General features: G+C 33.2%; 2 protein-coding genes across 2 annotated transcripts; one reads left to right on the top strand and one right to left on the bottom strand.

Moving 5' to 3' along the window:
• The first annotated feature begins 811 nt into the window (after positions 1 to 811).
• Positions 812 to 5229, top strand: LOC120777293 (NEDD4-binding protein 2). The gene is made up of 5 exons (XM_040108504.1): positions 812 to 995; positions 1062 to 1744; positions 2638 to 4293; positions 4358 to 4890; positions 4951 to 5229. The coding sequence occupies exons 1-5, from the start codon at positions 854 to 856 to the stop codon at positions 5021 to 5023; spliced, it is 3087 nt and encodes a 1028-aa protein (XP_039964438.1). The 5' UTR covers positions 812 to 853; the 3' UTR covers positions 5024 to 5229.
• Positions 5230 to 5561: 332 nt separating this feature from the next.
• LOC120777854 lies at positions 5562 to 6334 on the bottom strand. The gene has a single exon (XM_040109396.1). The coding sequence runs from the start codon at positions 6253 to 6255 to the stop codon at positions 5668 to 5670; it is 588 nt and encodes a 195-aa protein (XP_039965330.1). The 5' UTR covers positions 6256 to 6334; the 3' UTR covers positions 5562 to 5667.
• Positions 6335 to 11256: the final 4922 nt, after the last annotated feature.

Here is an 11256-nt window from a genome sequence, read left to right as displayed (position 1 = left end):
TAACAGTAAACAAAGCGCACTGACAGTAAAAACAGAAAAGAGAGAGAAAAATCAATTTCCAAAATAATTGAACCAAAAACCAATAAGACTTCCAAGCTAACTGCAAACTGTTGTGTTAATTCCAATTTATTGTTTTCTAATTGGTTTTAAATTTAAATGTTAATTACAATTAACAAATATGAGTACATTTAATATACATAGATATGTTTAGTAGAATATTATAGATTTGTATGTAGGTTAGGGCTTTAAATATCTAAATTTTCTGTAGATTACTTTTGCAAGATGATTATTATTGACAATTTTGAATATTTTCTAAATTAATTTACTAACAACTAATATATAAGAACGGAACGTTTAAGCACAATTATAAATAGTTATAAAAAAAAATTTTAAACAGAGAGTAAATATTACATAAAAAGTTCTTAAATAGTTTAAAGAGCAAAAAGTTTTAAGATCAAATTTGGTATATTAATCAGGTAGAAACGTAAGTAAATAAATAAAATATAAGGTACGCGTATATTGTTTAAATATTTTCAATGTATTATATTACTCACAATTTCCAGTTTTTACACGGGTAGTATTAGCGCTCATAAACTTTAAAAATAATTATTTTTAATATTTTATGAAAATGTTTTATCTTCCAATTGGGAATTTAAAATTTATTTCATTAATATTTTACCTTAATCCATAAATTAAAAGCAAATGAGAATTTCCTAAGGTATGGCAATACTGTTATTGTTTTTATTATTTGATTTTGTAACCATTTTCTGCCAACATTTATTTGCCTGATTTGCCAATGCATGTATTGTTATCGTGATTATAGCGGGAGTTCTGGAGGAAATAGTTGATAAAAATGCAAAACTCGGGGTTCGTACCAAGAAATGCGCAATTAACCGAAGAGGAAAAACGGAATGTTATGCAGCAGTTAGGTGATATTTTTAATTGTTCGCCAAGCCATCAGATGCGTAACCTTTGTGAATCGCAAGCCTGGAATGGTAATCTAAGCAAAAAATACACATTTTTAATGTAGATTTTAACGTAATAAAATTATTTTATTGTAGTTGACCGATGCGTCGACTATTTGATAAAAGCTAATAGCAACGGTAACAGTGAAAACCAAAGAAAACTACGTAGTGGGGCAGTTCCAAAACAAAACATGCCCTTAGCAAATAAGGATATGGTTCAGAACCGACGGTATACTGATAACTCGTTAAAGACCAGTAAAACGCAAAATACATCTAGTTTTGTAGAACTGCGTATTGCTAAGTTGATAAAAGATTGCTCAAAGGTTATGGTGTTTCTGAGGGGCGCACCAGGAAGTGGAAAATCTTACTTGGCGAAGAGTTTTATAGAAAGTTGTGTATCAATGAATGATCAGTACACATTTAGAGATTTCATATTTAGTACCGATGACTTCTTTTACAATTCTTCTGGTGTATATAAATATCAACCGTCACTATTAGATAAAGCTCATGAATTTAATCAACGGCAAGTGGCTGAACGGGCTCAGGCTGGTTGGAGTCCAATTTTTATTGATAACACGAATATAAAGCTATGGGAAATGATGCCTTACGTACAAACTGCTGTACAAAATGGATATATTATTGAAATTTTAGAACCTAGAACATCCTGGCGTAATTCAGCGGCCAAACTAGCCGCTAAAAATGAACACGGAGTACCTATTGAAAAAATAAAGATAATGTTAAATAACTTTGAGAAATGCACAGTGAACGATTTATTAAAGGTAATTAATCAATTTTTTAACATTTGCGCTTTAAGAAAAACATATATTTGTCTCGACAATTATTAATGATGATTAATTATTCAAAATGTAGAATGGGTTAAAATATTTAAAAGTGCATGTACATGATGCAAACTTAGATATGTATGTATGTGTACAGGGAATAATCTGAAACTACTATAAACAAATCGCAGTTCCGTTTAAACTGAACATTCGGTACTGCAAAGCACAAGAGATAATTATCGTTTTTATACCCTTGCAAAAATATTGCTACAGAGTATTAAATTTTTTTTCACCTAACGGTTCTATGAATCACCTAAAACTAATGATAGATAATAGCGTTATATGTAGCTCAGTGAACATTTTATTAGTATGTGGCTTGTTAATAGTATGCAGTATAGACAAAAATAGATAAAATAGGATCGATACAACCCCCAACTCCCATATACTAGATATGTATGTATGTATAATGATTCTCGATATTCTAACAAACGTTATGTCGAATATGTCGGTAAGTGTGTGATTTATATTCATACATACTATATAATTGCTTGGATTCCCAGCCTCTGGTTGAAGTTTTGTATCTTAGGGTATTTCCCCGGATTTGATTCATGCAAGTTGCAAGAGTATAAAATGGTCGGTGGCAACCGAACTTAGCCTTTCCATACTTGTTTAGATCGAATTTTTTTAAACAAATTTCTTATTAAAGGAATATTAAAAAATAATAATAATAATATAAATAAAATGTCACCAATTCTTTCGAACATATATACATATGTACGTACATACATATACACATGTGCGCAATAGTCACTAAATGTTAAAATAATATAAGAAACAAAAAATTTCTTCAAATCATTCACTTTATTGTATAATGCCTCTATTTTATCTCATAGATGCTAAAGACGACAAAATACCAAGTTGCATTACCGCAAATACGGTCAATTCCTCCTGTACCGCTTACACAAACAGATGTCGAAACAGACGAAGTGTTTCAAATATACAAATTTGAGAAAAACTATTCACAAAGTGACTTCAATACAGTTCCATCAGCTGCTTCCGACAATACCTCTCAACCCGCAAATACACCGAAACCGCAAAGGGAGAAATCTAAAAAGAAAAACTCGACAGCTGAAATAAAATTGCTAAATGTAATTGAAAATAAAAATGAAATGAACGTAATCAATAGTAACGAGTCGGAGGCTTGGCAGCCTCATGAACAAGAAATAAACAAATTTTGGAATATGAAACCAAACTTATATGAAAACCACATCCAAGCGTCCAAATATAAGGAAAAGAAAGAAAAGACAATTTTAGACTTATTACGCGAAGGTGTTTACGACTCAAATAAACCACAAAGCGGTAAAGAGCAGGAAGGAGGAGATTTAAAGCAAAAACCAACATTTGGACGTCATAGTATCGGATGTGAGAACGAAAATAAAGAATTTGCATCTTTACGTCAAATATATCCAAATAAAGAGTTGGCCAGTCTTTGGGATTTATTTGTAAAATGTGGAGGCGATATAGACTGGACAGTTGATCTACTTTTGAGAGAGGACGAACTCATGGCCCCGTCCGGCAGTCATAATACGGAACAAGTACCTGATATTGTAGATGACTTCAAATGTAATTGCGCGCTAATACAGGAAAATACTACTGGATCGATATCACCAATACTTACACCAGCTCCGGGACCAGGAACAAAACCACAAAGACAACGAACGCGAGCTACGCGTATGAATCAACGGTTAAATCCAGAATTCCAAGAAATATCAGAAGTATTAGCAAATCGTTTTGTACTTGATGGAGAGCAATTTTCGCCACATGTTCGAAAACTGCGTGAAATGCGAGAAAAGCTCCGAAATCCTTCTCAAAAATCCTATGCAAATATTGAAGTTCAGACTGATCCCCTAATCGAAGAGGAAACTGCAGATGACGACGAGTTCAATTCGGAAACAAATGAAATAATTGAGGTAAATCTAGGAGAAGATTTAGTAAAACAACTGAGGCAAATATTCCAAGCTGAGATGACGTCACTATTAGAGAAGCTACCAGATAATCCAGTTTTAAATGTATTTATGCCACGCTCACTAGCTAAAGAGCTTTACATGCTATGGATAGAATCGGCATATAATCAGCTTGAAGAACAAAGGCAACAAATAATGAGCGAAGATGCTCATTTTGCCCGCTTGCTTAAAAATCCAAAGTATGAAAATTGTAAGGAGTCGCCCGAAAATATTCAGGAGTTACTAGATATGGAATATGCATGGCAAATTTACAAAAATGATCAAGAAATAGAAATCCAAAGAACACAACAAATAAAAGAACAGTATCAACCAAGCGACTTGGCCTCACACTTAACGCAAATGAAACTATGCGAAACATTTCCAAGCATTCCACGAGAAACACTGGTTGAAATTTTAACAGCTCATGATAACAACTACAACGAAACAGTCCAAGTACTTAATAAAACCACTCAGCCCATAGAAGACCATCAAGTTTCAGATTTACATAAGAAATTGGTGGACTGTACCTTAGAAGAGCAAGAAAAGGTATTTTTGTTGATATTATTAAGTTTATTCTTTTTATATCTTTTTATCTGTTTTATTTTTGTAGATTAAAAATGAACAACAAAATACCAAAAGTAAAACCAACTTCAGCGAAGCTAATGGAGAGCGCGTTATTAAAGTGCCTCTGCAACCAGAGGAAGCAAAACGAATGGCATTGCATGACTTTGAAGAAATGCGAAACCTAGCAGCACATCATTCTCAGCTGAAAGCAGAATGCTATCAGAAAGCCAAAGAAGCTATGCAAAAGGGGTATAGCGCGGTCGCCGTTTATTATTCACAAATTGCCAACTTGCACAAAATGAAATTGGATATGTACAATCATCGTGCAGCCAATTGTATTATGGATGTCCACAAGTACACTCAAAATAACCCAGAACTTTTGGATTTACACTATTTGCATGTGTTGGAGGCTATCGGTTGTTTGGATATATTTTTAGATCGACACATTACAGGATTGCGAGCTATCTCTCGTAATTATAAGCACATATTCATAATAACGGGACGTGGTCTACATAGCACAGGCGGAGTGTCTACAATTAAAAACAGAGTTAAAATTCGTTTGAAAGAGCGCAATCTTAGGTAAGATGATATAGACAATTATAGAAGTTTACCTTCTTTTAATTAAGATTTCTTGTATAGGTGGAGTGAAGTAAATCCAGGATTATTGAAAGTGAAAATATTTTCCGCATCAAAACACTCCAAAAACATTTAATGTTATCGGACAGTGTGTGAGAAATTCCTAACGCAATCATTCTATATTTTAAAGTAAAGTTTTTAATACGTATTTATATGTATTTTATCAATAAGAATGTTACTACGTATAAATATTTTTTTACACAATGTTATGATAAAATAAGCTTTTGTAGAATTATTTAAGTACTCATACATACATGTGCAAAATAAAAATGGTGCTATGTAAAAAAAAGTTATTTTTCGTGTTACACATCATTCTTTTAAAGATGAAGATCAGTTTTATTGAAAAGAAAATAATATTAAAAAAGCTTATTTAATTTTGGGCGCACTAAGAGTTGTTAATACTTTATGGCACCATTCGCAATGTAAGTTTTTTGCCTGAATTTAGCTTAACGTATACAAATTTTATAACACTTTACATTTAAAATTTATACATTAATGTAAAATACAAAATTTAAGGCATTTTTTTTTTGTTTGTTTAATATTTTAGTATTAAAGTACGATTAATTAATTTATCTTCGAATATTTTGTTATTACAGTTTAAAGATGTAGCATAATATTATATTTTAAATCTTCATTTTGTACAGCTTCTGCTAACATTATAACAATAATTTTATCTACTTTATATTGTTTTAAGGAATGTCCTCACTTGGGTGGAAGTATTTAGAGTTTTTTAACTTCATTAACTGCACCAACATTTGGAACTTGATTTTCCTTAGTACTAAACATCCGATTAATAATTAATTTTTCGAAAAGATTTTCCCGCGTTGTATTAACATACCGTACACCTGCTTTTGGCGGTGTGTTTAAGAACACTCCTTCAAATATTGTCTCGAGGCTATTACAACGTCTTACGTCCGCAGTGCATTCTTTATCATTAGCAGGGGGACTTATAAGCGAGTTGATTTCTTCAAGAGTTACAAAATCCGAATTTAAGCATTCACTGGCGGTAGAATCACAATCTAACTGAGGGAGCCGAGTTGGTGTTCGAAAATCTACTTCATTGGTATCTATTGGCGAAGGTGTACGTGCAAGGGGCGAAACAAGTCTAATTTCAAACGCGGGTAGCTCATCGCCTAATATAAGTGCATCCAGTTCTTGATCTATTGATGATGAAAATGATAAATCGCCTTCATTTGAGAGAGAGGACTGCGAGCGATGAAAGTTAGAAGTGTTTATTTGAGATCCAGTTACTTCCATGCTAGTGTTAAGTAGCATTGCATCGTTTTCCATTAAAGATGTTCTAATCATTTAAATTTATATTTTTATAAAATTTATTTGGCGATTTACCGAAATGAATACACAATCAAAAACCTTCCCTACCATGCAAAAACGTCACTTTCAAATATATATTTGAAAATAGAGGCCATAACATTTTGACAACTTTAAATGAAAATGTGCTGCCAGATGCATTTATTACGACGCCAGTCAAGTGTTTCTTAATTCAAACTATTCGTTCAGAATATAAAAGCCCGGGATAAGCGGAATTATACACATTCTATTGTAGAACAAGAAACTGCTTACATTTTACGATTACGACATTATGTTTAAGCTAAAGTAAATCACAAAATATACTATATCTGCCTTTGCTGGTAAATTTATTAATCTAAGGGGATTTCAAACAATTCAAATCGATTGCATCTTGCATTCCTACAATACTATTTTTTTTGTAAAATTTAACAGTTCAGTAACTTTTCGAGCGTTTAGTAGTATCGAACATAATCTTAATCCTCGTCTCGGACGGTGTTATTACCCGAATTAACACACAGTATTAATGAGTGTTCCCACTAAATTTGGTTGACATATTGTGTCGAATACCGATGCGGCAACAAAATAAAAACAGAGAACGTATTTGATATCTATCATCCTACAGAGAACTTTTACAGAGAACATTTATCAACGGTCTCTGTCTGTGATAAACGTTCTCTGCATCCTACTTACGATATCTATCATATACGTTCTCTCCCTAAATAAAAGCGGCGGCAACACTAATGTGCTGAACACATAGAGCGCGATAGATTGCAAGCGACATCTGTCATATATTAAAATACACACGTTCTTACAGACACAGTTATTTAGACAGCTGCACGACTACTCGACTGCAGGCTCTCAGTTGTCGCTCTCGCTATCTTGAAAATATTTGTATATTTGCGTAGTAGAGTTGACAGTAGAGAGGAGTGATGCTATTAATATGTAAAATGTAAACTTATTTAAAGCTGACGTTATTTTACATATACATAAAAGCATAAAATAGCTCTGTTATATCATTTGTAATAGCAATTGATAATTTAAAACAAAAATATTTACCTGTTTACTTATTTTTTGCATAACAAATTTCACTTTGAACAAATTATTAAAATTGCATTGAAGAGAAGGGTATTAGTATGGTAACAACGAAATTGTGTACATGCAAAATGTCTTGTGTACATGCCGGCCATTGTTATGACGCTGTCTACTTACAAATGTTCATGCAGAGGAATTCACGACGCCATTTACAGTTAACTGTCGTGCTGCCATGCCGTGTCGCGCTCTATGTGTTCAGCACTTTAATTGTTTACAAAATATTGTATAAAAAGAGCAGTCGATATCGATATTTACGCCGATAAGTTAATTGGCAGTACCATATAATCAAAATTGAAAATAAAAGTAAGAAAACGTTACAAATTAAACGTTTTCTGTTATTTTCTTTTACCCGCATATAATTAAAAGTTATATTTGCAGAATCCTTACGGAGTACGAAGGAGCAGATAGAATGTTATCTAACGTTCCTAGAGTTACATCCGGAGATGAAATTCCACAAAAACGAACCCACGCGACCTAAACGGATTGAAGTGCTGTGGATAGAGCTTACTTAATAGCTAATAGCATTGAAGGGTCCATCATGCTCTCATGCCAGAAGGTAAATTTAAAATAAGCTTACATACTATATATATATATTATATACAATTGTAACCAATTTTTGCTTTATCCTTTCGGAGCATATAGCCAGACAATTTACAAAGATCTGCGGTCGAATCGTTACATCCGCGCACGGATCGGCAAACATACGAAAGAAAATTCCGTGATACGTCAATCGTATACAGTGATTGGCATTATGACATACGATGGCAAACGGATTATAATTTTTTGGTCACAATAGATGTGGAACTGTCAAAATTTTACAATAAACTAACAACAGCTAATTAAATATCGAAATGGATCCGACTTTTTTTCATTTGAAAAAAAAGCAAATTATGAAACCTCATTACCAAAGTTTTCTTTGCAGGATATCGTTGAACGAAGCATAGGAAGACGGTGTAGAATTTTAGGATATGGCAAAAGACGAAGGTATCATCCCACAAAAGTCGCAAGATTTGCTAACGTTTGTGCGGCATAACATAACATCTGCATAAAATTTAAAATAAGTTATGACTCTCAAAACTGCGATTCTGATCACAGACAAGAAATATATATCGGGGTAGCGGGGCGGTTAAAGTATTATTCATTAAATTTAATTGAAAATAAATTTCTTTTTATGTAAATTGAAATACAAAAATTTTGTTCATATATATTCGAACGACATTTCGAATGAACGGTTACGTTTATAAAATGTTTCACGTATGTCATCATGCCAGATTACGATAGAAGCGTTACAATCACGTACATATGTCAGAATTCGAAATACAACTATTTACGTGGCGAGTGATACGTTCACGAATGTAACGATTCGACCCCTGTATTGTCAATGGAGACATCACACTGCTAATATTTAGCAAATGATGGCTAAATATATTTCATAAAAGCCAGACCCGTTTAGAGAGGATCGAGACATATGCCGCTATGTCTGAATTTAGTATCCCCGCAAAATTAATACGGCTGCGTAAACTGACGCTGAGCAATACCAAAAGCTCCACCAGTATCGGGGAAGACCTCTCCGAGCCGAGTTAAACGAGGTTTCAGACAAGGCGACTCCCTATCGTGCGACTTCTTCAATCTACTGCTGGAGAAAATAATTCGAGCTGCAGAGCTGAATCGAGCAATCTTCTATAAGAGTGTACAGCTGTTGGCTTACGCCGATGACATTGATGTCGTCGTTCTCAACACCCGCGGCGTTAGTTCTGCTTTCTCCAAACTGGATAAGGAAGTGAACGATGGCAAGGCGAGATTTTTCCTGTCATCAAACAAATATATCCTGTTGCACTCGCGGCTTGGCGCGCACGTCACTGTTAATAGTTATAACTTCGAAGTCGTGGATAATTTCGTCTATCTTGGAACCAGGATTAACACCAATAACAACGTAAGTCTAGAAATCCAACGCAGAATAACTCCTGTAGGCAATAGAGAACTAAAGTCCTCTCTCGCCGAACAAAGACCAAACTCTACCAGTCTCTCATCATCTCCGTTCTGCTATATGGTGCAGATGCATAGACGATGACAACTTCTGATAAGTCGACGAGTTTTCGAGAGAAAGGTTTTGCGGAAGAGTTATGGTCATTGCATTGGCTATTTTCGTGCAAGCCAACGATTAAATCACTGGTTAATTACTCAACAGCGGTATCAGAGTTTTTCGTTAAAGTTTACCTGGCTTTCTTAAGGCTCAATTGACAATACTAACTGAAACTTTTGTGTACGTGTAATCATCATACCTTTTTTACGAAAAGACCTTAGGAGTTGCAAGGTGTGTATGTGTTAGTTTCCGCGCTAATTCTTTCAATTTATATATTACAGTTTCCGAAATCGTGACTTGTTGCTACTAAAAAAGGTTTGTTTGGTTATTGCTATGGTTGCCTATAGGTTACAGAAAACTGGTGCATCGGTTCCCTCGTGACTGGATATGGGTCATTATATTGGTTATCACTGCCTAGAATACGAGTTTTCCTTATAAACAATGAAAAAATGAAGTTTCAATTTTATTTTTATTTAACTTATTTACTTCGGAACTTACATGTTTATAATTTATGCTCGTACTTCTATTTTGGTCTATTTTTACAAAATTTTTATAATTAATCAGATTTATTTTTAAATATTATCATACATATATACATTACAAACAAAATTTTCCTTCTTACAATCATTTTAGTGACTAACATTTCTATGTGTACACATACATACATCATTAAATTATTTTTTGTTGAAAAATTTAATTAGTTAGATAGTTAATACTATTTGTTATACATCTTATAATTTATAGTCATATTCATTCATGCCGTATCGAAATCGAATTCGATATAGATAGAATTTTCAATCGAAAGTGCTTTATTTATTTATGTACAGGATACCTCAGTATCTGCGTTAGTTTCCATTGCTTAGACAGACGTTAAGTAAGATGACTAACTTTGTGTTTAGGGCTGGGAACAAATTGCAACAATTGGTCTCTTATTACTGGTATCTTCATCGAAAATAACTATTTGCTGCAGTTATTGGAGAGAAAATTTTGAATGTCTTTTAATCCTTCAACACATGTACATATGTACCATATACTGCTTATTTTCTTTTCGAGTGAACTTAAGGGGAGCCTGCTTTAGAGGCTTCGAAAAATCGATTTGTTTGAGGATTTTTTTGGGAGGGAAAGAAATAAGTGATTAAAGTAAAATTTCTAGGGTTTATAGTTAAATATTTAAACATCATTCACAAATTTTTTGGATACGAAATCTTTAATATTCTGCCTTTGGGAAGCAATTGCCCGATGCAACTCACATATGCATTTGTCGGACGGCGGGCATGTTGCAGGTCGCAATTTCTATCGGAAACAAAAAATTTAAAAAGATTCATACATATTTTTTTAATAATTTATCTTCTAGTTAAACTAAAAAAATTCCAAAAAAAAGTGTAAAATTTTAGAAATTTTTTAAAAATTGAAAGAAGTGGTTTTTGACCAAAAAAAATTTATTTTATGTTGTTGAAAAATATATTCAATCTTGACTTTTCTTAGTTTTTTTACTTTAAAAAGAAGATAATTTAATGCCGAAGATAGTAAACTTTGTCCCAATTCCATACGACGTTTAGTTTTTTTTCTATCCTGCCCGCCAATTAAGAAAAATCGCAAACATGAAAAACCGAGAAATCGCGCGTCAAAGTTGTCGCTTTCTGCCCAATCGGTCATATACATATGTATGTATGTATATATCTGCTAGACGTTCGGTCACTATTTTCCTTCTAGCTTCGAAAATATTTCAAATTCCCATTTAAAACTTTGGGGACATATTCATAGATTACACCGGTCAACAAAAAAAATATTTTTTTTTGGGTTTCTGTTCTCATGCTTTGATTCTG

This window comes from Bactrocera tryoni, chromosome 5, assembly GCF_016617805.1.
Source record: "Bactrocera tryoni isolate S06 chromosome 5, CSIRO_BtryS06_freeze2, whole genome shotgun sequence".
Taxonomy (NCBI): Eukaryota; Metazoa; Arthropoda; class Insecta; order Diptera; family Tephritidae; genus Bactrocera; species Bactrocera tryoni.
This window is presented reverse-complemented; position numbering and strand designations above follow the sequence as displayed.